This window comes from Curcuma longa, chromosome 8 (assembly GCF_044706935.1).
Source record: "Curcuma longa cultivar G26 ecotype Majalengka, Jawa Barat chromosome 8, ITB_CL_G26_1.1, whole genome shotgun sequence".
NCBI lineage: Eukaryota > Viridiplantae > Streptophyta > Magnoliopsida > Zingiberales > Zingiberaceae > Curcuma > Curcuma longa.
This window is the reverse complement of record NC_133868.1, coordinates 11,031,285-11,053,442: the sequence shown is the minus strand read 5'-3', so window position 1 is coordinate 11,053,442 and position 22,158 is coordinate 11,031,285. Positions and strand designations below refer to the sequence as shown.

The following is a 22,158-nucleotide window of genomic DNA, read 5'->3' as shown; positions in this document are numbered from 1 at the left end:
GTTAGAATATTAATATAATATATATTAATATTATTATATAAACCGGTCTATATGACTCGGTATTATGTGACCCGGTCTATGTAACCCGGTCTAAGAAATATTGCCTATATATATGGCTATAACTTGTATTATTTCATCAATTCAATCAATAGAAATTTATTTCCGACATGGTATCAGAGCCCTAATACCTAGGGTTTCTTTCGAAGCCGCTGACATTCTTTTCCGCGTCGGCTTCCTACGCAAGCCTCCACGTCCGTTCGCTGCCGTTTCTCAAGGGCCAGCCCTCTGCTATTCTCTCTCCGCAAGCAAGTGAGATCCGCTTGCACAGAGATCGACGAAGGCCGTTCCCAGCGCGCCCACCTCAAGCCAGCCTCCTCGCGTCCGCCTCGCGCCCGCCCGCGCCCGCCTCGCGCCCGCCGCGGTAGAGGACGTGGAGGCAGACGACCGCCGCCGCTTGGTTGCTCCTCTGTCCGCCACCTGCAAGCAAAAGGAAACAAATCCAGATTGGGATGGTTCTTGAGCAAAGAAGGGAGACCTTCCACGTGATGCTATCCGATTAAGAAGAGCACTTTAAGCCTCAGAAATTGATGCGGGCTTGGAGATCTGCTGTGATTTATTTTCAGATCTTTCCAGTAAATGACTGAGAGCATGTGGTAGCTGTAACCAGAACAGTGCTTCTGAAAGTTCACCAAAAAGAGCAGCGGCAAAGGCAAATCAGACTAGTGATCTTGCTTATCTTTCTCCTCATGGCTGGTTTTTGAGAAAATAAGGAAGGAGGTCTTGGATGATGCACACTGATTGATCGGTGAAGGAAAGAAATTAGTGCTCGGATTTTATCCTCTTTAAGAAGAAGGTTGCCGACGAGAAAAGGGAAAGAGCGCCTTCTGTTGCTTTCCAGTTGTGGCGTTGACTTCTGTTGCTTTCCAGTTGTGGCGTTGACTTCTGCTTCGATCGTCGACGCACCTATATGGATGAGACTGCTAGATGTCATCGTTGTCTGAATGCTGATCATGCTTACACTCATTGTCCCAACATTGAGTGTCGTTATTGCCACAAAAAAGGTCATGTCCGTCAGAACTGCCCAAAACTGGGTCGCACATCTTCTACAGCTGGCTCTTCCTCTCCCATGGCCGCCGTCACAAATGTTTTGCAGCCGTCTCAGTCCACTACTCCCACCCTTATGGATATCCATAAACTACTTACTCAGGTTTTATCTACCAACCCTTCATTAGCCACCACATCAGGTAACCGACAATGATTCTTAGATTCTGCTTGTTGCAACCATATGACCTCCAATATTAATCTGCTACATTCTATAAAACCTCTCACCACTTCGCCTCCCATTCACACTGCAAATGGTGCCTCCATGCATATTACACACACTGGTCATGCCACTTCACCATCTCTCCAAGATATCTACTACATTCCGCAGTTAACATTAAACTTTATTTCTATTAGTCAGTTGGTTGAGCAGGGACTTACTGTTATTTTCACATCTTCTGGTGTACAGGTTCAGGATTCGCAGACGGGTCAGATTCTTGGGACGGGGCGCAAGAGAGGTCGTCTGTTTGAGCTTTGTTCCCTTCAACCTTTTCCTTCTATCTCTGCTGTTGTTTCTCCTTCTTCCATCTATCAGTGGCATCTCAGACTTGGGCATGCTTCATCACATAACCTCCGATCTCTTGCTGCTAAAGGTTTTTTTGGTTCTATTAAATTTGAATCCTTTGATTGTGTGCATTGCAAGCTTGGCAAACAACCAGCACTTTCTTTCTCAAATAATCATTCTATTGCTGATAAACCTTTTTCCCTAGTTCACTCAGATATTTGGGGGCCCTCTCCTGTTGGTACGTTTAAAGGTTATCGATATTTTGTAATCTTTGTTGATGATTATTCCCGATTTACTTGGATTTATTTTTTGAAAAATCGTTCTGAACTTGCCTCTACTTACTCCACTTTTGCAAAAATGATTCAAACACAATTCTCATGTCCTATTAAAACACTCCGCACTGACAATGCTTTGGAATATAATGATTCTACCTTTCTCAATTTTCTTTCTGCCCAGGGCACTGTTGTTCAACGCTCATGTCCTTACACTTCACAACAAAATGGTAGGGCTGAACGTAAACATAGACACATTCTAGATACAGTTCGTGCCATGCTCCTTTCTGCTTCGTGTCCTGATCGATTTTGTGGAGAAGCTGCCCTTACTGCTGTCTATACAATTAACCGGATGCCATATTCTGTACTTCAGGATGTCATTCCTTATGAGAAGCTCTTTGGTCAGCCACCAGATTACTCCATTCTTCGTCCATTTGGCTGTGTCAGTTTCGTCCACCTTCCCCCACATGAACGAAACAAATTAGAGCCTCAGAATCGTCTGTGTTGTTTGTTGGGATATGGGATAGAACATAAGGGCTATCGTTGTTGGGATCCTGTGTCAAATCGAGTTCGTATTTCTCGTCATGTCACCTTTTGGGAACATAAGATGTTCTCTTCTGAGTCCAAGTTTACCATTCCTTTCCAGACTGATTCCCCTTTCTTTGTTTTGGATCCATCTCCTTCTATAGGTCCCGAGCTCACACAGATCCCTGTAGATGCTTCCCCGTCACCAACTGATTCCCCTTTCTTTGTTTTGGATCCATCTCCTTCTTCTGCAGGTCCCGAGTGCACACAGATTCCTGTTGACACTGTCGTTGCTTCCCCGTCACCTCAAGCTGACTCATCTGCGTCTCCTGAACAAGTATCTCAAGTCCCTGCTGCCACTGGTCGACGTTCAACCCGTGTAAGTCGTCCTCCTTCTCATCTCCTTGATTACCATTGTTTCTCTGCCATTCTATCTAACCATGAGCCTAGGACTTTTCGTGAGGCAAACTGTGATTCATTGTGGCGTGAGGCTATGTCTGAGGAACTGCAGGCTCTTGAGAAGACTGGGACTTGGGATATCGTTGATCTACCACCTGACAAGAAACCTATTAATTGCAAATGAGTTTACAAGATCAAAACAAATTCTGATGGATCTGTTGAGCGTTACAAAGCTCGTCTCGTGGCTAGAGGTTTCTTACAGGAGTACGACATTGACTATGAAGAGACATTTGCTCCTGTTGCCCGTTTGACTTCTCTACGTTGTCTTTTGGCTATTGCTGCTGCTCGTCGATGGTCTCTTCACCAGTTGGATGTGAAGAATGCTTTTCTTCATGGAGACCTTTCTGAGGAGGTTTATATGAGTCCGCCGCCGGGTTCAGACATTTCGGGGAAGGTATGTAAGCTACGTCGTGCTCTTTATGGTCTGAAACAGGCACCACGAGCTTGGTTCGCCAAGTTCAGCTCAGCACTTATTCAGTATGGGTTTACTGTCTCTCCCTATGACTCTGCTTTATTTATTCGTCGCTCCTCATCCGGGATTATTATTCTATTATTATATGTTGATGATATGGTAATCACTGGAGACGATGCCTCTGGAATATCTGATTTGCAGACCTATCTTCATCAGCATTTTGATATGAAGAGTCTTGGTAAGCTGCGTTACTTTCTAGGTCTTGAGATTTCCGACACGGCAGATGGTATCTATTTGTCCCAGGCAAAGTATGCTTCTGACCTCATCTCCCGTGCTGGCCTGACTGACAGTAAGACTGTCTCGACTCCACTTGAGGCAGATTGTCGTCTCACTCCTCTCGATGGTGCCCCTCTTAAGGACCCCACGCTTTATCGCCAGTTAGTGGGCTCCCTGATATATCTGACAGTCACTCGTCCTGACATAGCTCATGCAGTTCACATCGTTAGTCAATTTATGACTAGTCCCTGTACAGCTCATCACTCTGCTGTATTACGTATTCTCCGCTATGTTAAGGGCACTCTCCTACATGGTCTTCACTTCTCTGCTGATTCATCATTAGTACTCACTGGTTATTCTGATGCTGATTGGGCAGGCGATCCCACTGACCGACGCTCCATCACTGGTTATTATTTCTTCTTGGGTGATTCCCTTGTTTCTTGGCGAAGCAAGAAACAGACTGTCGTTTCTCGTTCTAGCGCTGAGTCAGAGTATCGTGCGCTTGTTGATTCTACTTCTGAGCTTCTTTGGATTCGACGACTTATCTCTGATCTTGGCATTTCTCAACCACCTGCCATCGATCTTCATTGTGATAGTCAGAGTGCCATTCATATTTCTAGAAATGATGTGTTTCATGAGCGCACTAAGTACATCGAGATTGATTGTCATTTTGTACGGCAGCATGTTAGTGCTGGCACTGTGCAGTTGCGATCCGTGTCTACTGAACATCAAATTGCAGATATTTTCACCAAGTCTCTCTTGCCGGGTCGCTTCTATGTGTTATTGAGCAAACTCAAGCTGATCTCTACTCTATCATCTTGAATTTGAGAGGGGGTGTTAGAATATTAATATAATATATATTAATATTATTATGTAAACCGGTCTATATGACTCGGTATTATGTGACCCGGTCTATGTAACCCGGTCTAAGAAATATTGCCTATATATATGGCTATAACTTGTATTATTTCATCAATTCAATCAATAGAAATTTATTTCCGACAACCATAATGGATTGATTGTCTAATTAATGAAAATCCTAATTAGAACCCATGATAATACCAATGAAGGTCAATATCAATTGAAAAAAATGGTAACAATTGTCCTAAAATTGTTTTTTTTCCTTCTTGTTATTACATCTGTAGACCTCTTTTTTATCCATCAATGTACTCCCTTTCCTAAAATACCCTCCCGTACGTTCTCTCTTATATAGTAATAAATTTTTTATAAAAACTTGATTTAGTCTTTAAAAAAAAGAGAGAGAAAATCATGTAACTTATAGTTTTGATTTAAATTTATTGTCAAAGCATGGTTGAATGCTTACAATCATCTGCTAAATATAAAATTTTAACATTTGGTAAAGTAATAATATTTTTTTTAAAAATCATTAATATTTTCAATGCATCTCTATTTTGGTAAGTATAAAACCACAATCATATAATATATATTCTAAAATTTTTAATAATCATATAATTTTTAATGTGTATATATATTGCAGTTTCATGAATGGATTCAAGTCTTTCTGGCTTGAAGCTTCTTCAACCCGAAGATGGAAACCCTGAAAGACATGATAATGCTATTGAACTTGCACCCAAGCATCATCTGGTTGGCCAAACTTTAGCTGATAATTTCATCAACTATATCCACACAAAAATCCCAAAACGCATAATGATATTTAAACAAAATGGTTGGTCGAACCTCGCTAATCCAATCACCAAGCATCTGCTTGAAGGACTCAGAGATGGAAGATCCTTTTCAGTCTTCTCGGCAGAAGGCGAGCCGACAATCCTGATCGATTTCCTATCCATGGTCCTGATCAACTTAAGAACCACGAGGCTGCAATCAATCGCATGGGAAGACGTAGCCGGGAAGAGGTTCTGGCCAAAGCAGAATCTCCTGCAACTTGCAACTCCACTGGAGGAGGTGAACGCCTGGGCCTTAGCTTGTGGAGGCAAGCTACAGACGGCGAGCCACTCTCCAGCGGCGGTCGCGGAGAGTAGTAGTAGTAGTGAAGCTCCTTTGCTATTTCAACCACTTCTGTATCCCATCGTGGCTAAACTGGAAAGAAACAGCGCGAGGTTCCATGCCATCCATCAAGCGTTTTTATCTGGCATGGGACCTTTTGCGAAGCCCGACGACGTGCTGCATATCTTTGCCTTGTGTAGCAGGCGAAGGACAGATGCCTTTGAGAAACTGATAGCACAGACCGCAAGGGAGCGTGGGCATGCCAATGTGATGCATGCATGGTATGCTTCCACAGATGACGACGTAGTGGAAGCTCTTATCGATGGTTTTGGCCACGATGGGAGACATAGCACATCGGGGATCCTGGGGACTGGTGCCTATTTTACACCCAAAGATCGAGCATTTGCCAGGCTAGTTACTGATCTTTGATACATGCATGAAAGAAAAACTATATAATATGATTTAATTAAATTTAATTTGCAATATTGTGCAGCGTAAGATTGTGTGAAGAAGGGAAGGAGGGAATACAGCATATGTTGTTGTGCAGAGTTATAATGGGAAATGCAGAGGAAGTTCAGGAGGGGTCAAAACAGCATTGTCCTCGAAGTTTGTATTATGACCAAGGCCTTGACAATGTATTCAACCCAAAATGTTATATCGTTTGGCCAATGCATTTGGCGAAGTACATCTTCCCAGAGCATCTTGTATGCTTTCAATTATCCAGAAAGTACAAAGGTATATATATAATTATATTGCAGTACCCTTTAGTGTGTAGACATATAGTACATTCATGTCTTCCAATCTCTCTTTCTGTCTGCAGATTTTTTATGTCGACTGGAGGATATATAAGATATCACATCAGTGAAAAGGTGTGTGGAAAACCTCAGCTTAAATTAATTGTCCGTGATTTTGATAGCAACAAATATTTGAATTGTCGTCATTTTTGTAGGGTTGGGCTGGAGTGGCAGGATCCTTAGAACCTTTTCTTCTACTATTTGATAGACTGAAAGAGAGGATGTGTTCCGGGGAACAAAGGTTATATATTGATTATGTTGACAAGTATACGGTAGGTAAAAGGATACTTGCACTTGAAATTATATTATATGTCGTCGTAATTAATGTTGATTCACCCAATTGATGAAATCTTTTTAATTATTTTTCTAGAGGAACTTCATTACTCGAGAAGCTTTAATTGCGAAAGTGAATTCAATTGTTGAAGAGCTGTTGCCGGATCCTGATCCCGAAGTAAGTTACGCATGTTTGATTAGACAATAGATAAGAGTTGTTATACTGCAAACTTAATGTTTAATTTAAGTTGTTTTATATTTCATATCCTGGAATTAATTTTATTAGTTTCCAAACATTAATTGTTATAAATTGTTTGAGATAGCCTCCGGATGAGTAATCATCTGACTTTAGTTTGACGGAGTCGCCTACTGCTCACGAGCAGTAGGAAGAGGATGACGTTCCTATAAAGCTTTAGAGGAGGAGAGAGAGTTAGAATGGAGGTCAAGGGTGCCCTAACTCAGCCACTCTGATATCCAAATTAGTTCACCAATCGCAATGGAGAGGAAGAAAATGCAGAAGGAGGAGAAATGATAATTGTTTGTATATTGTATGTACTTGTGCGAAGCGTGGTCATTATATGGAGTCATTGGAAGAAATATTCCATCGACGATAATAGAGTGTCACATCAAAGGTAAAGAGAATATCATGTCACTGCGGTAGTTAAGGGTCTCATCACCCATGTTTGTACTGTCCGAGATCATGCTATATTAATGGGGTAGGTGATCTACCGTTGAGTATTTTACTGTTCCCCGTGTGTCACTCAGGTGGCAATCTAACCAGATGAATGATGGAGTAGAGCTTTTTGTACGGGAGTGTGAACTCGATGAGACTAAGCTGACTGAGGAGTCGACCTCTACCTGAGAGACCATGGAGTCAATCGAGAGCCGAGCTGGTTGGGTACCGAGTGGGTTACGGAGTCGATCGAGCACCAAGTTCAGAGCTCATAGCTTGGACACGGAGCTAGGTGGCTTGCGGAGTCGGACACTGAAGTGAACTAGTTGCGGAGTCGGCGTTTGTAGGGGTCGATTGGTTTTGGAGTCAGGCCAAGTCGGGCACTGAGTTCAAAGCTTGTAGCTCGAATATAGAGCTAGGTGGTTTGCAAAGTCGACATTGTGTCCAATGTGTCATCTCCAACTGAATCAGATCTGGCCGGACTTTCTTCGCTAAGATACACCAACCCATAACATAAATAAATTAAGAAAAAAAAATTACCTGTAGTAGCTTCATTTAAGATGCTAACAGTATGGCTACCGTAAACCTTTTGTTTTTTTGCTTTTCATCGTTAATCACAGTTTAAGCGACCATTTATTATAAAAATTTAAAGTAGGTTAGAAGAATATTAATTTTTTAATTTTTATTAGAGAATTAAAATTTTAGAATTAGAATGGATGTTATATGAGATGTAAAAAATAATAATAATAATAAAAATTATACTTGATGATATTTCAATAGATGTATATAAGTATTTAGGAAAATAAAATATTAAATGATTTATAAAATTATTTAATTTGATATTAAAAATAAAAAATATATATAATAAATGAAAGATAAGTATTTTGGTTTCTCGATATAAAAATAAATGAAATATACATATGAATTATAAAAATATTAAATTAATGAGTCATATAAAATTTTTAAAAAAAACTTATAAAAAATTAATTAAAGTGATTGATAGTCAATTTAAATTTGCATACAAAAGATCAACCATAAAAATTATATATCTTTTCAAAAATCTAATTAAAATGTATTAAAAAAACAAAACTAGTGATATGATATTCATTGATTTCGAAAAAACTTATAATAAAATATGCTGAAAAATTATGTGAAAATTAAAAAAAATGTCAATTAAGGATAATATATAGACGTAATGATAATAGCGAAGATTATAGATGGATTAATCAAAATATTTTCTATAAAGATTAGGTTACATAAGGGTGCGTTTGGTTGGGGGTCATCCGTGATTACCTTGGTTATGTGATTACCAAGTAATCACATAACCAAGGTTATAGGGAATAAAACATAACCTAATGTTGTTTGGTTTAATCCTAGGTAATGAGACAAAACCTTGTTTGTTTGAAGGTTTTAATACATTACTTACTTTTACATTTACTATATTACCCTTAACAAAACAAATGCCCATGATTTAATGAAATATTTTTAGAGCTATTAAAGATTCATGAATAAATTTAATATTTAATTTAATAAAAAAATATTTAAATTTATTTAATACATAAAATTAATTAAATAAATAAAGTATTCATTTAACTCCTAATTATGTTCGAAAATAGAACGTGCCTATTTATAAATTAGGAGTTTATTTTTATAAAGTATTCATTTAACTCCTAATTATGTTCAAAAATTATAACATATTAAAAATTTTAAACAACTAAGAAAACTTTAAAAATTTAAATAATCTTAAATAAAAATTAAAAAAAATTCCCAACCACTTTCATTAGTCATCTTCGATGCAAAGCAAAACTTGTCCAAAGAGTTTTATCACAAATAGACAGGAAAGTGACTAAAGAAATATAAATCTCTTAGAACAACAACAACAAAAAAAAATCCTATGAAATACATGCAAAACAAGATGAATTAGTTTGTTTCAAAAAAAAAAAAAAGTTTGATGCTGCTACTGCAACAGAATTCTTATACAAGTGAAACATCAAAAGAGAGGACTTCATGTTCCTTCTTGGTTCTTCCTTTCAATCCAAACAACAGTCATCTCCTAAAAGGGCCAGAAGTCATCACCACCAGGCTTCTTCACAAAGATCTGATTGTACTCGGGCCGTGAAGTCTAAAAAGGAATCAGAAAATTGTCATGATAACTCAGAAATATAATCGATGCAAAGACACAAGTCGAATCAAGAAACTACTTGTTGCTTGACTTTCAAATTGCTTTATTTTCTTCCACCTATTAACAAGGAACTAGTAGGCAGTTTGGACTTGATTCAGCAAAGCATATTGTTGTATATTTAAGCTTGACAAAAGTATAGACACACTAATTTGGATATGGTTGCACCACACAGAGAATGACATTGATCCAAGAATGACTTTGCATACTTTAATTTTAAGGAAACAAACACAGCAATCTAATCCAAGGTTAACCTACATTGAAACTTTCAGAAACATTGCTTTAACTTTCAGAAACAAATTTATTTTGATAGAAAATGATGGCAAGCAGCATAGAAACAGTGGAGGAAAGAATTTGATCAGTTGACGGCTTAGCCAAGAGCAATAGAATAGGACAATAAAATCACCAACAGATTGAAACCACATAAAAAGGTTGAACCAAGATGTAAGCTAAACCATGCAAAAGAAATATTAAAGCAAATCAAAATTAGAACATATCATGCTTTATTTTAAAGCAAATCAAAATAAACAACGGAGACCATCACCAACTATGAGAAGAAATCTAGCGCAAATAAACGCCTAAAGACTAACATTGCCAGCAGTACTACGAGTAGAGAAAAGGAAATAGTAGAAGAAAGTAGCTCATACCTCTCTCCCTCCCAAGGAAAATCTCGACCTCCGATCGAAAATTTGGAAGGAACTGACGGCGAAACTTTATTTAAAGGGAGGAACACGCTGGGGATTCACTGTTTCTTTTCAATCAATTGGACGGTAGAGACCGTCGCGTTGTATGCTTACTTTCGGCGGCCGTAATCTTTGCTTACCAGCTATCCGGATCCCTAGGGTCAAAAGGAGTACGAAGAACCTTATGCGCCGCAGCTTCAGACCCTGCTACAGCGGTTGCCACAGAAAAGGGAGGCCCCGCAGCGTGCAAGCTGAAAAGAAGAAACCCTAGGGCCCGGGGTCCTTTGTCACGAGGAAAGGTGGAACCTTTACGGCTGACCGAAGATGACGACCGCGCGTAGCGACCCCCAACGAGGCAGCGGCGGCCGCGACGACCACCTCTGGCGCAGGTGCTACAGCGACGATAGCCGCCGAGGGAGACGAGGCCTCGCTAGGTTTCGGGTTTCGCTCTGGGAGGGTAGAGGTTTTCGCTTGGGACGGCGGGCTCGCGGAGGTTTTCACGGACGGCTCGGGGTAATGGGGTAAACGAAATTACGATAACCCCGGAATCCAGCAAAACCTCGATTTTTCTTGGTTTTGCAATTCCGGGTTAGATGCCCTGATTTGCTGATGTATGCTGACATGTCAGGAATATAACATTACTAGGGAATCACCGATTAACTAAACCAAACAGGGTTTTAGTTGATAACCTTAGGTGGATAACCAAGGTAATCATGAATTACCCTTAACCAAACACCCCCTAAGGGATGATGCTCTCCCATGTCATCAAGGCATGGTCAGTACGGTAGTCGTGCGGTGAGACATACAAATATACAAATAGGGAAGAGGGGAAGCGAGCTACGGGGACAAGGCCGGTAGTCATGCTCTCGTACCGAAGACCAACCATGCCACGAAGCCTAAAGCTCTCACGGGACGATCGAGCGAGAAGGAGCTTGGATTGGAAAAAAGGACTAGTGAAGTAAGTGCGGGAAGAGGCATTCAAATGTACGGGGCCGAGGCCCTAACTAGGCGTGCGCATCAAAAGAGGGCTCCTTTATTTCATTTCCTGGCAGGTCGGCTCATAGTGAATGGGTCTTCTAGTCAATAGGGGTATAGCAATAGTGACTCGTTATGCGCATAAAGGACTGGGCTCTTCTTCAAGTAGTTAATTCTGCTGCCGGCTCCGCTCCACTTGTCCGGTGGAGAAGGTCTCTCACTATGCTCTCTCAATGTGCAATTCTTTCCATTTCCTCCCCAGCGCTTCCATGGCATGCTCAGCGTCCACTCTCGCCTGGCACCGAAAGAAGAGACTTCGGCTCTACTAGACCGACCGGCCCTGCTTCGATATCCTCCTAAGTAGTTTTCCCGGATCGAAGAACCCCCTCGTGGATCGAGCGAGAAGCCCCAAGTTTAGACCAATGAGAGCTAGACTCCTAGCCCGCTTCCCTAAGTCTGACCGCAGAGTGGACTTGAGCGGAGAGATTTAATATAACCCGGCAAGTAGAGGAGCCCTTACTTAAGCAGAGAGTGATTCTCAGTTGATGAATTAAAGTCCTTCCTCGCAGATCGGGAGTAGGGATTGAATTTCATAGTGAAAGTGGGCCGGCCCACTCAAGTAGTGAGCTGGATAAGTTCCCAATTGTAGTTGATCTAATTAAGTTCGCAGCCACGTCGCATATATCCCACGCGTCATTATCACAACACAATAACAATGAATCGCTCCTCTAGCAACAGGTCGTGAATGGCAACTTATATGTATGGCGGCCCTGTATATATATTTGAACTTATATTATAGCCCTTCGGAATTTCTATTTATTTTAGGTAAATATCTCCTTTATATTTATTTTAGGTAAATATCTCCTTTCTATTTATTTTAGGTAAATATCTCCTTTATATTGATTTTAGGCTTAGTCGTAAATAGCCCCTTTGGCTATTTATATGCCTCTGCGTAGCAGAGGTACTTATCTTATATTATATACAGTTAGTCTACTTAGTCGTAAATAGCCCCTTTGGCTATTTATATGCCTCTGCGTAGCCGAGGTACTTATCTTATATTATATACAGGCTGATTAGTCTACGCCAAAGGGGCTATTTATCTTCTTGGGGCAATTTCTCTCCTTTAGTCGTAAATAGCCCCTTTGGCTAAGGAGATAAATAGCCCCGAGAAGATAAATAGCCCCAAAGGCGTAGACTAATCTGCCTTACTATAATATAAAGACCTCAGCTATGCCTCTTTGAGTCGAAAATAGACCCAAAGGCTATTTATATGCCTCTGCGTGGCAGAGGTACTTATCTTATATTTAGTAGGATTAGTCTACGCCTTTGGGGCTATTTATCTCCTTAGCCAAAGGGGCTATTGTAGACTAAGTAGAATAAACCATCTTACTAAAATAGAAATATCTCTGCTATGCCTCTTTGTGAGTCGAAAATAGACCCAAAGGCTAAGGAGATAAATAGCCCCAAAGGCGTAGAATAAACCATCTTACTAAAAAGGAAATACCTCTGCTATGCAGAGAAGATAAATAGCCTTTGGGTCTATTTTCGACTCTAAGGAGGCGTGGCAGAGGTACTTATCTTATATTATATACAGTTAGTCTACTTAGTCGTAAATAGCCCCTTTGGCTATTTATATGCCTCTGCGTAGCCGAGGTACAACTCTTATATTATATACAGTTAGTCTACGCCAAAGGGGCTATTTATCTTCTTGGGGCTATTTATCTCCTTAGCCAAAGGGTCTATTTTCGACTCAAAAAGTGCATAGCTGAGGCCTTTATATTATATACAGGCGGATTAGAACTTAAATTATTATGAATGTAGGGCCAAAGGGGCTATTTATCTCCTTTCGTAAATAGCCCCAAAGGCTATTTATATGCCTCTGCGTAGCAGAGGTACTTATCTTATATTATATACAGTTAGTCTACGCCAAAGGGGCTATTTCTCTCCTTTAGTCGTAAATAGCCCCAAAGGCTATTTATCTGCCCAATATATATACAGGGGGTAGCAGAGGTACTTATATTATATACAGGCGGATTAGAACTTATATTATGAATGTAGGGCCTTTGGGGCTATTTATCTCCTTTGGCGGCCCTTTTAATATAGTGAAATTGCGGTCGGAATTTATATTCATTTTAGGGCGGAACTTATATTATATACAGGCGGCCCGGAACTTATATTATATACAGGCGGAATTTCGATTGCCTAAAATAAATATAAGTTGGGCGGAACTTATATTATATACAGGCGGCCCGGAACTTATATTATAGTAAGAGAGACTGACAATAGAGGATTTCCATGAATCTTCCTATCTGCTAAAGAAGTCAGATCTCTGTCACTGACGGCAAGCCTTGATAGGTAAGGCAGGTCTCTCTTTCTCTTAAAGCAATTTCTCAGTGTGGAGTGAGGTCTGAATTCTCAATTTAGCTATTGCGTACAATCTCAGATTCTAACCTAGCTATCTAAAAAATATTGGAATGAAAACAAAGAACTTAGCAAAGAGAGATGGCAAGAGGAATGGGCTCAGGGCCTACTAGTATTATTTAATTTAGAGGGATAAATTTGATTCATAAGATAGTTTATCCATACTCTGATGATAATTTTAAAAGTGATACCTTTTGATAAATAAAGAAACCTTTCTATTTTTTATCCATTATAAAAGTCTATCATCCTCTCGACTAAGAGGGAATAAAATCTCAATTCAATCTAAATAATCAATCAAATCGATCGAATTAGAAAGTCCAATTCAGTTAATTTGACATTCACTTATTATTACTTTTTAAAAAATGTTAATTATTTTGATTTATTCAATTTAATTTTAATTTTAAATTAAATTAAATCAATTAAACTAAATCAATATCAATGTTATATTTAAATTGGACAACGAGTACTACACAGTTCGACTGATAAATCGGACTAATTTGACTGTTCAATTTCAATCAACTAATGATATTATTAATCGATCGATAAAAAAAGTTCTATTAATTCGGTAAACGAGGCCATTTGTTCTATTTTAATGGCAAAATTAGATTGGTTCGATTCGTTCAAGACAATTGGATTAATTTGATTTCCATGTGATCCGTTCAATTTTTAAGATGGTGAAAATGATAATTAATTATAAATTATTAAACTTAAATTAAACATAAAATATATAAATATATATATATATATATTTATACTATTATATTTATTTTTTTAAATTAACAGTTTGTCAATGAACCAGATTAGAAAATTTTAATTTGATTTTGGTTTCATTTCTGCAAACGGATAAATTCGAAGCCATCTGGATTATTATTTTTATTTACTACAAGTCAATTAATAATCTCTTCCGGTGGCAGGGACAGTGACACCTCAAACTCCAATCCGAACCTTAGCCACAGTCAAGCGAACCCCATCCCCAATCCGATTCCGTCGACTCTCATGGCCGCAGATCTCCCAAACTCCGTCAAACAACTCTCCGATTCCGGCGCCTTCTCCTCCCTCCATCTCCAATTCTACGCCTCTCGAGATCCCTCCGCCCCCTCAGACGTCGACGCCACCCTCGAGCCCCAAATCCCGACTATCGACCTCTCCCTCCTCACCGGAGCAGCTCCCCAGGAACGCGCTCGCATGGTCCGGCAGCTCGGCCGAGCCTGCCAAGACTGGGGATTCTTCATGGCACGCACGCACCGCGTCTTCAATGAATTAATCTCCGTAGCGTAATTCACGCATGCATCTTTAATTAATCGGATATTAATTGCAGGTGGTGAATCATGGCGTGCCGGAGGGGCTGCGCCAGGCGATGCTGGATGCGACCAAGCAGTTCTTTGACCTGGAGGAGGAGGCCAAGGAGGAGCTCCGCGGCGAAACTGTGTTGGATCCCATCCGATACGGCACCAGCTTCAACACCAAGGCGGAGGTCGACGTCCGGTATTGGAGAGACTTCCTCAAGGTGGCCGTGCACCCGGAGTTCCATTCTCCGGCGAAGCCACTCTGTTTCAGGTGGTTCCGAAGCCATGCTGATTTCGATTACGGCACTGAAAACGATCCAATTTGCCAATTTATTTCTGCTCCTTTCAGCGATGTATTACGCGATTACGCCATTTGCACGAGGAGAGTGAGCTGGAGCTGCTCAAAGGCATATGGGAAAGCTTGGAGTTGGACGATAACTACATGTACAGGGCCTTGAAGCTCGACTCGTGCTTCCAAGTCTTCGTCGCCAACTTGTACCCTCCCTGCCCACAGCCCGAGCTCGTCGTCGGCCTTCCTCCGCACTCTGACCACGGCCTGCTCACGCTCCTCCACCAGAACGGCGTCCAAGGCCTCGACGTCGAGCACGGCGGCAAATGGGTCCACGTCAAACCCCTCCCCGGCTCCTTCCTCGTGAACACCGGCGATCATATGCAGGTCGAACTATATACGTATATACCTCTGTTTCTGTCATTAAATGGAGCACTGATTATCGAAAAGGTGCAGATTGTTACCAATGGGAGATACAAGAGCGTGCCGCACCGAGCCATGGCCAACGGCGAGAGAACGAGGGTGTCGGTCCTGTCCCTGGTGGGGCCTTCCCTGGACACGGTGGTGGAGCCGGTGGTTGCTCTGGTTAGCTCGGAGAGGCCGGCCATGTACAGGGGATGGAGCTACAGGCAGTTTCTGGAGTGCCAACAGGGGAATCGACTCAAAGAGAAGACAGTATTGGAACTACTGCGTCTGTAAAGATGATGAACGTTTAATTTGACTTGTAGTAGTCTAATTAATGCTTTGTTTACTTGAAAGTCAAAATAAAATTTAAATTAATTATCTCTTATTTATATAACATTAATTAACCATTAAACAAATTAATCCTTTGATTATATTGGTTTAGGTGCATAAGATTTAGTTTAGTTGGTCCTTAGTAAGCCATTAAGTCTCTCTATTATTATAAAAGTGGTAATTTCCACCGAGGTTTTCTTTACGATGTTAATATACCATTCAATCAACTTCTCGACAATTTAAAATAATTATTTTATCTGTCTTGGGTGATACATCTGACATCTAGAATTTGAAATTTAACTACGGTTAATTTATAAAAAAAAATTTCTTAAATAGATAGCAGATTTAAGAATATTGGTTAACTTTATTTTGATATATTTTAATGATCGATAGAAAATTTTTGTAAGATCGACTAGATCACTTTCAAGATTAGTTGATTCAAAAAATTGAGTCATATCTGCTTCATGTCAGTTGAACTGTCGGTTTTACTCTCGCTTATCATGGAGATGGAAGAATGTGACCTTCAACTATTTTTTCCTCTTGTAAAGGTAATCAACTCTCTTTCTTTTCCATTATCTGGAGAAAACTTGTGTTTAATTTTTTTCCATTCTACTTTTTGCGTGCATAAAAAACAACAAAATCTCTCTTTAGAATTTTTAATATAAATCTTTTTGAGCTTAAAAGATTATTGTTTTACTATTAAAAAACTTTTAATTTTTATAACCTATCCACTTACTACAGCTTAATATATAAATAATAAAATTATCATTATTTTACTAAATAAATTAGGAAAAAATAAGAAAAAAATATTTTTTTTTCAAATCATGTACTTCCAATACTAGTATTCAATTGTATATCATTATTCAAATAAATAAAAATAATAAAAATTCATATTAAAGTAATTACGAAATAACTGCTTCAACCTAAATAAAAATTTACATTATAATTATTATAAAATTATAATTGCTATTATATGAATAAAAATAATAAAAATTTATATTAAAATAATAAAGAAAACATAACTGTTATAATATAAATACAAATATAAAATAGGATGGAAGAGTATTTGAATCTAAATAATTGAATAGTAAAATGAAATACCCATGATTTGAAAATAAAAAAACCTCTTTTTATTTTTCCCAAATAAATTTGGATAAAAAATTTTAAAAAATTAAACAGCAGTAAAAAAAGTAAAATGGACACCCTTTTAATAAAAAAAAATCTATATGGAACACCTTTGATGATTTAAAAATAAAAAAATATTTTTTTTACTTTTGCCCAAATAAATTTGGATAAAAAATAGTTTAGTTTTTTACAATACTCATAAACATGTATTTCAAAAAATTAAAAACCTGGCTCAGAAAAATGAAACGTCTTCTCATTGATATCGAAATATCTCTGAAGTCTGACATGGGTTATTGTATTTCATTATTCATCATCGCACAAGCAAATTACAAATTAAAACTTCAAAATAAACAATTAAGTTAAATCCAAAGACAAATTTAATAGGTTCCAAACACTGATAAAAAAATACTACAATAATCAAGTTAATAAAGAATTAATTACAGCAAAAAAATAGAGACGTCATCAGAGACTTATAAGCCAAAATCATGAAACACTTCATTACTTTATTGCAGAAGTTTCTCATCACATGATCGGATGCCTCTCGACAAAGTGAATATAGAAATTAACCTTAAACACAGCGAAACGATCTACGAGGACACAGCGGCAGAAAGAAGAAAGAAGCAAAACGCAGTAGAGCAACCGAACGTACGAAAGGCACCGGCGGACTGAAGGAGGGGGCAGGGAATCTAACGCCTGAGGTAGAAGTAATTTATAGCCAGTTGCGGAAACCCTAAAACCTAATTCTTTTCGACCGGTCCACTGGCGGCTGTTTGTTGCTGTCTTTATATCTGAGCCGTCCGTTAATATCTTAATCAAACTAATAAATTAATCAACATGGCAAAACATTATACGTTGACGTTGATCATATGAATTGTCCCAAATTAAAATTGATCCTCCGTTCGAGAGGATAATTCTCTTTCATCGAAAATTAATTTTTATTTAATATGATAAAAATATCTAATGTTTTAGGTATAATCATCAATTTGGATTAGACTCTTAAGATAAAAAATTATCTAAATAGTTTTATTAGTTACTTAAAATTTTACCACTACAATATAATCATAAATTAATAAATGCTAAATAGTTTATAAAATAATATAAAATTCTGTAGACATAATGTCTTACTCGTAATGGCGATATAATTAGCTCCATGCTAACATGACAGTGAACATACTAAACAGAATTCAAATGTATAAAAACAATATAATGTAGGCTATCTTTGGCGGAGAGTGCGGAGTGGCCGAGAGCTCGACTCTCGAGAGCCAAGTACCGAGAGCCGAGTGTCGACAGCTCGATCGCTGAGTGGTGAGACGCTGAGTGCCCGACTGTCGAGAGCCAAGTGCCGAGCCGAGAGTCGATTGCTGAGTGACCGAGTTACCGTGCCGAGAGCTGAGTGCCGAGATGAGCCGAGTGCCAAGTTGAGAGTTGACTGCCAAGTGGCCGACTTGCCGAGCCGAGAGCCAACTGCCAAGACGAGTGGCTGAGTGCCGAGCCGAGAGTCGACTGGCGAGACGAGTGGCCGAGCCGAAAGTCGAGTGGCCGAAAAGGATGATGTCGATGTTGGCGTTTCGTAACCGCCCACCGCTTGGCGTTTCGGCATGCCCTGAGAACTGACGATCATCGTTCAAAAGGAATGCCCTTTCTGAAGCGGAGGGAGACGAAGGGGAAAACCACCCCTTCGTCTTCCTAATCTCTGCTATATAAAGGAGCAGTGGTTGTATGCGTCCAAGTGGGGGAAAGTGAGCGACACAGTGCTGTGGATTCGTTCCAGAAGCGACGCTGCCGGAGAAGAGGAAGAACACCCAAATCCGGAGGATTTGGTTGGTGGAAATTTGAGGGCCTTTCCGTCCGTGATTGTTCCTTCGACAGAAGCACGCCGGCCGCCGCCGGAATCACGCTACAACAGGTATAAAGATTTACAATGGTATCAGAGCTTTGTTGTAAGATGTTTACCTGTTGGAGTGTTAGCGTGTCCCGATTTCTGCCCGCTTCTGTTCGGCCGTTGCAAGCGTTGCGCATAGGCGCTGTCCATTTTTTTTTTTCCCATCAGCGCACAGGCGCTTCCAGTCTTGTGACCCCGTGATGCCGGGCGAGGCTGACTGGAAAGCAGCCGGCTGGCCGGCGTCGGCGGCAGCAAGGCCCTGGCGCTGTCTTCGCACGAATGAACCTCGATTAGTTTGAGGCTCTGACGTGGAAGGCTTCGTCTTCGACAGCGAGGCAGGCGCTAGCGAGGCTGGCGTCGGCGCGGCTGGAACAAGCGGTAGTATGCTTAGGGAAGATACGCCGCTTCGTTCGCCATCGCCGAAAACGAGAAAAAAAATAAAGGGAAGGAACGAACAGAAAGGGTGAAGATGGAGTTCGGCAAAAACGAGTTTTATTTTAAGGCATTAAAACAGAAAATGTTAATTGGGCTAAGGCTTCATTTAAGTCTTTGCCCAATTAATTAGTAATGGGCTAAGTTTAAATGAAGCCCAATTAATTGAAATTTCATTAATAAAAAAAAAAAGCTGGATGTGGAAAATCGAACCAGTGATCTCCACAGTCATAACAACATGTGCTAACCACTAAACCATGATCATTATATAGAAGTAAATTAGTTTCATTTATATATTAATCAAATTTAATTGGGTTATTAGTAATGGGCTAAGTTTAAATGAAGCCCAATTAATTGAAATTTCATTAATAAAAAAAAAGGCTGGATGTGGAAAATCGAACCAGTGATCTCCACAGTCATAACAACATGTGCTAACCACTAAACCATGATCATTATATAGAAGTAAATTAGTTTCATTTATATAGTAATCAAATTTAATTGGGTTATTTCATAAGAATGATTTGGACTTCTGTGCCCAATTAGCCCAATCAAGTGGAATGTCAAGTGCTCTGACATGGTGACAATTTTTGATTAGAGGTAACCAAGTATAGATTAGACTTGGTTGGTGTTGATATTCGTCAACCATACTCATAATTGAGAAGTTGTTTGAACAACTTATAAAACAACTCAAAGGGCTTAGTCAACATGGTTGGAGATGATATCATGCATGATGCTCAAGTGCTTGGGGTGCTTGGAGCTAGGTGATATTTTTAGTTCTCATGGAACACTGCCATGTTGAGTCTTCAAGGTGCTGATGGACTGATCAAAAGGATCAGTTAACAACGCCCCTATAAATCAAGAAGATTTATTTTTCTTGATTTAATGTATTAGTTCTATGCCTGTATAAATTGAATTAAGCTAGTATATGTACTGGTTTGTCAGTTTTGTACTGACTTCATTAATTTCAATTTTTCCAGATGGCTCGGACAATTACTACTATGACTTGACGCGATGTGATGCGTAATACGTGGCAAAGAGGATCTACATGGCTCGAAAACCTAAAAGCAAGTTGACTTGCTTTAACTGTGGCAAAGAGGGTCACTTCGCTCGAGAATGCTCTGAGCTGAAAAAGATTTCTCCTAAAGTGTCTTCTTTTTCTGAGCATTTAGTTGTTAGTTCTGTGTTGTTGGCTGATTCTTATCCTTTGTGGATTATAAATTCGAGAGCAACCAACCATGTAACTCGGGAACGAATTACGTATGTTGAGTACCACAGGGTACCAGCTGGCAACAAATGGATTTATGTAGGAAACAATGCAAGAGTTGAAGTCAAAGGAATCGGCACTTGCAAACTTAACCTTCGTGGTGGAAGTACATTATTTTTACATGATGTTCTGTATGCTCCGAAAATTCGAAGGAATCTTGTTTCTGTAACTAGTCTTCTTGAATTAGGGTATTGTATTAATTTTTATAGTCGGTGTGTGGAACTTAAGATTGACTCAGTGTCAATCAAATATGGTTATTTAACGAATGGTTTTATGGTTCTTGATGTGGAACCGAATATCAGCTGTGGAATTGATAGTTGTTTTTCAAATATTACTCTTACTAGCGATGCAGATATAACTGATGAAGTTTGGCATGTTAGATTAGGACATATAGGACAAGAACGGATGAATCGATTGGCAAGGGAGGGCCTCTTGGGCACTCGGGCTAAGATTAACTTGTCTATATGTGAGCATTGTCTGGCTGAAAAGACAATTAGGAAACCATTTGGAAAGGCTATTAGGGCTGAATCACCATTGCAATTAATTCATTCGGATATTTGTGGTTCAATGAATGTGAAGGCTAGACATGGAGCTTCCTATTTCATTACATTCATTGATGATTTCACTCGTTATGGTCACGTGTATTTGATTTCTCATAAATCTGAAGCATTGGATTGTTTCATTCGTTATACGAACGAAGTTGAGAATCAAATGGAACGTAAGGTTAAGGCTTTACGCACTGATCGAGGGGGTGAATATTTGTCTGATCAGTTCAAGACAATTTGTAATGATAAAGGGATTATTAGATAGCTAACGATCCCTGGAACTCCTCAACAGAATGGAGTTGCTGAAAGAAGAAATAGAACTCTTTTAGATATGGTTAGGTCTATGATGGCCCAAGCTAATTTGCTGATCTCCTATTGGGGAGATGCTTTATTAGTTGCGACCTATATACTTAACCGAGTGCCTTTGAAATCTGTTCCATCTACTCCATATGAACGTTGGACAGGCAGAAAATCAGATTTGAGTAATCTGAGACCTTGGGGGTCAGCTGCCTACGTTCATGATAAGACTCACAAATATGGAAAATTAGGACCTAGAGGTAGGAAGTGTATCTTTATAAGGTATTCTGAAACCTCTAAAGGTTATGTATTCATTGATGAGCAACAAGATGGAGTCTTCTCTGAAATAGAATCAAGAGATGCAACTTTTCTCGAAACTGAGTTCCCAACTAGAGGTGAAATTGATAAGACAATTCCTTTATTTGAGGAAAAGAATACTGTTCCTTTATCAACAAATCAGGTTTCACAAAGGATACCCGAACCTAGTCAACCGAGTGGGAGTAATTTGTCTAGTCATGAGTTGACTTCTCAACAACCCAACTTATGAAGAAGTGTTCGTAAAGTCAAACCTCGGAAAAGGTTTGATATTGAGAATGAGGCATTAATGACACTTCCTGTTGACGATGATGAACCTCGATCTGTTGAGGAAGCGTTGGGATGTAGTGTTAAAGGAGACTTTCTCACCTGTGTCGACGAAAGACTCCCTTAGGGTAATCATGACACTTGTTGCTTATTTTGATTTGGAACTACATCAGATGGACGTAAAAACTACATTTCTCAATGGAGATAT

General features: G+C 39.4%; 1 protein-coding gene, 1 long non-coding RNA gene, 2 other non-coding genes and 1 pseudogene across 4 annotated transcripts; 2 read left to right on the top strand and 3 right to left on the bottom strand.

Annotated features, from left to right (window-relative positions):
- The first annotated feature begins 5,056 nt into the window (after positions 1–5,056).
- On the top strand, positions 5,057–6,920 carry LOC141834023 (putative inactive poly [ADP-ribose] polymerase SRO3; annotated as a pseudogene).
- A 2,128-nt stretch (positions 6,921–9,048) lies between these two features.
- LOC141834217 (uncharacterized) lies at positions 9,049–10,529 on the bottom strand. The gene is made up of 2 exons (XR_012602275.1): positions 10,082–10,529; positions 9,049–9,377 (listed from the first exon to the last, which is right to left on the bottom strand). It is a non-coding gene; the product is annotated as an uncharacterized LOC141834217 (long non-coding RNA).
- Positions 10,530–14,459: 3,930 nt separating this feature from the next.
- LOC141833781 (2-oxoglutarate-dependent dioxygenase 19-like) lies at positions 14,460–15,840 on the top strand. Its single transcript, XM_074721277.1, is given in 5 exon segments — positions 14,460–14,746; positions 14,832–15,070; positions 15,149–15,186; positions 15,189–15,475; positions 15,545–15,840. Coding segments are annotated over 5 exon segments (1,044 nt in total). The 5' UTR covers positions 14,460–14,509; the 3' UTR covers positions 15,788–15,840.
- A 1,334-nt stretch (positions 15,841–17,174) lies between these two features.
- Positions 17,175–17,270, bottom strand: LOC141834244 (small nucleolar RNA R64/Z200 family). The gene has a single exon (XR_012602295.1). It is a non-coding gene; the product is annotated as a small nucleolar RNA R64/Z200 family (small nucleolar RNA).
- A 135-nt stretch (positions 17,271–17,405) lies between these two features.
- LOC141834240 (small nucleolar RNA Z199) lies at positions 17,406–17,481 on the bottom strand. The gene has a single exon (XR_012602291.1). It is a non-coding gene; the product is annotated as a small nucleolar RNA Z199 (small nucleolar RNA).
- Between the last annotated feature and the right edge of the window lie 4,677 nt (positions 17,482–22,158).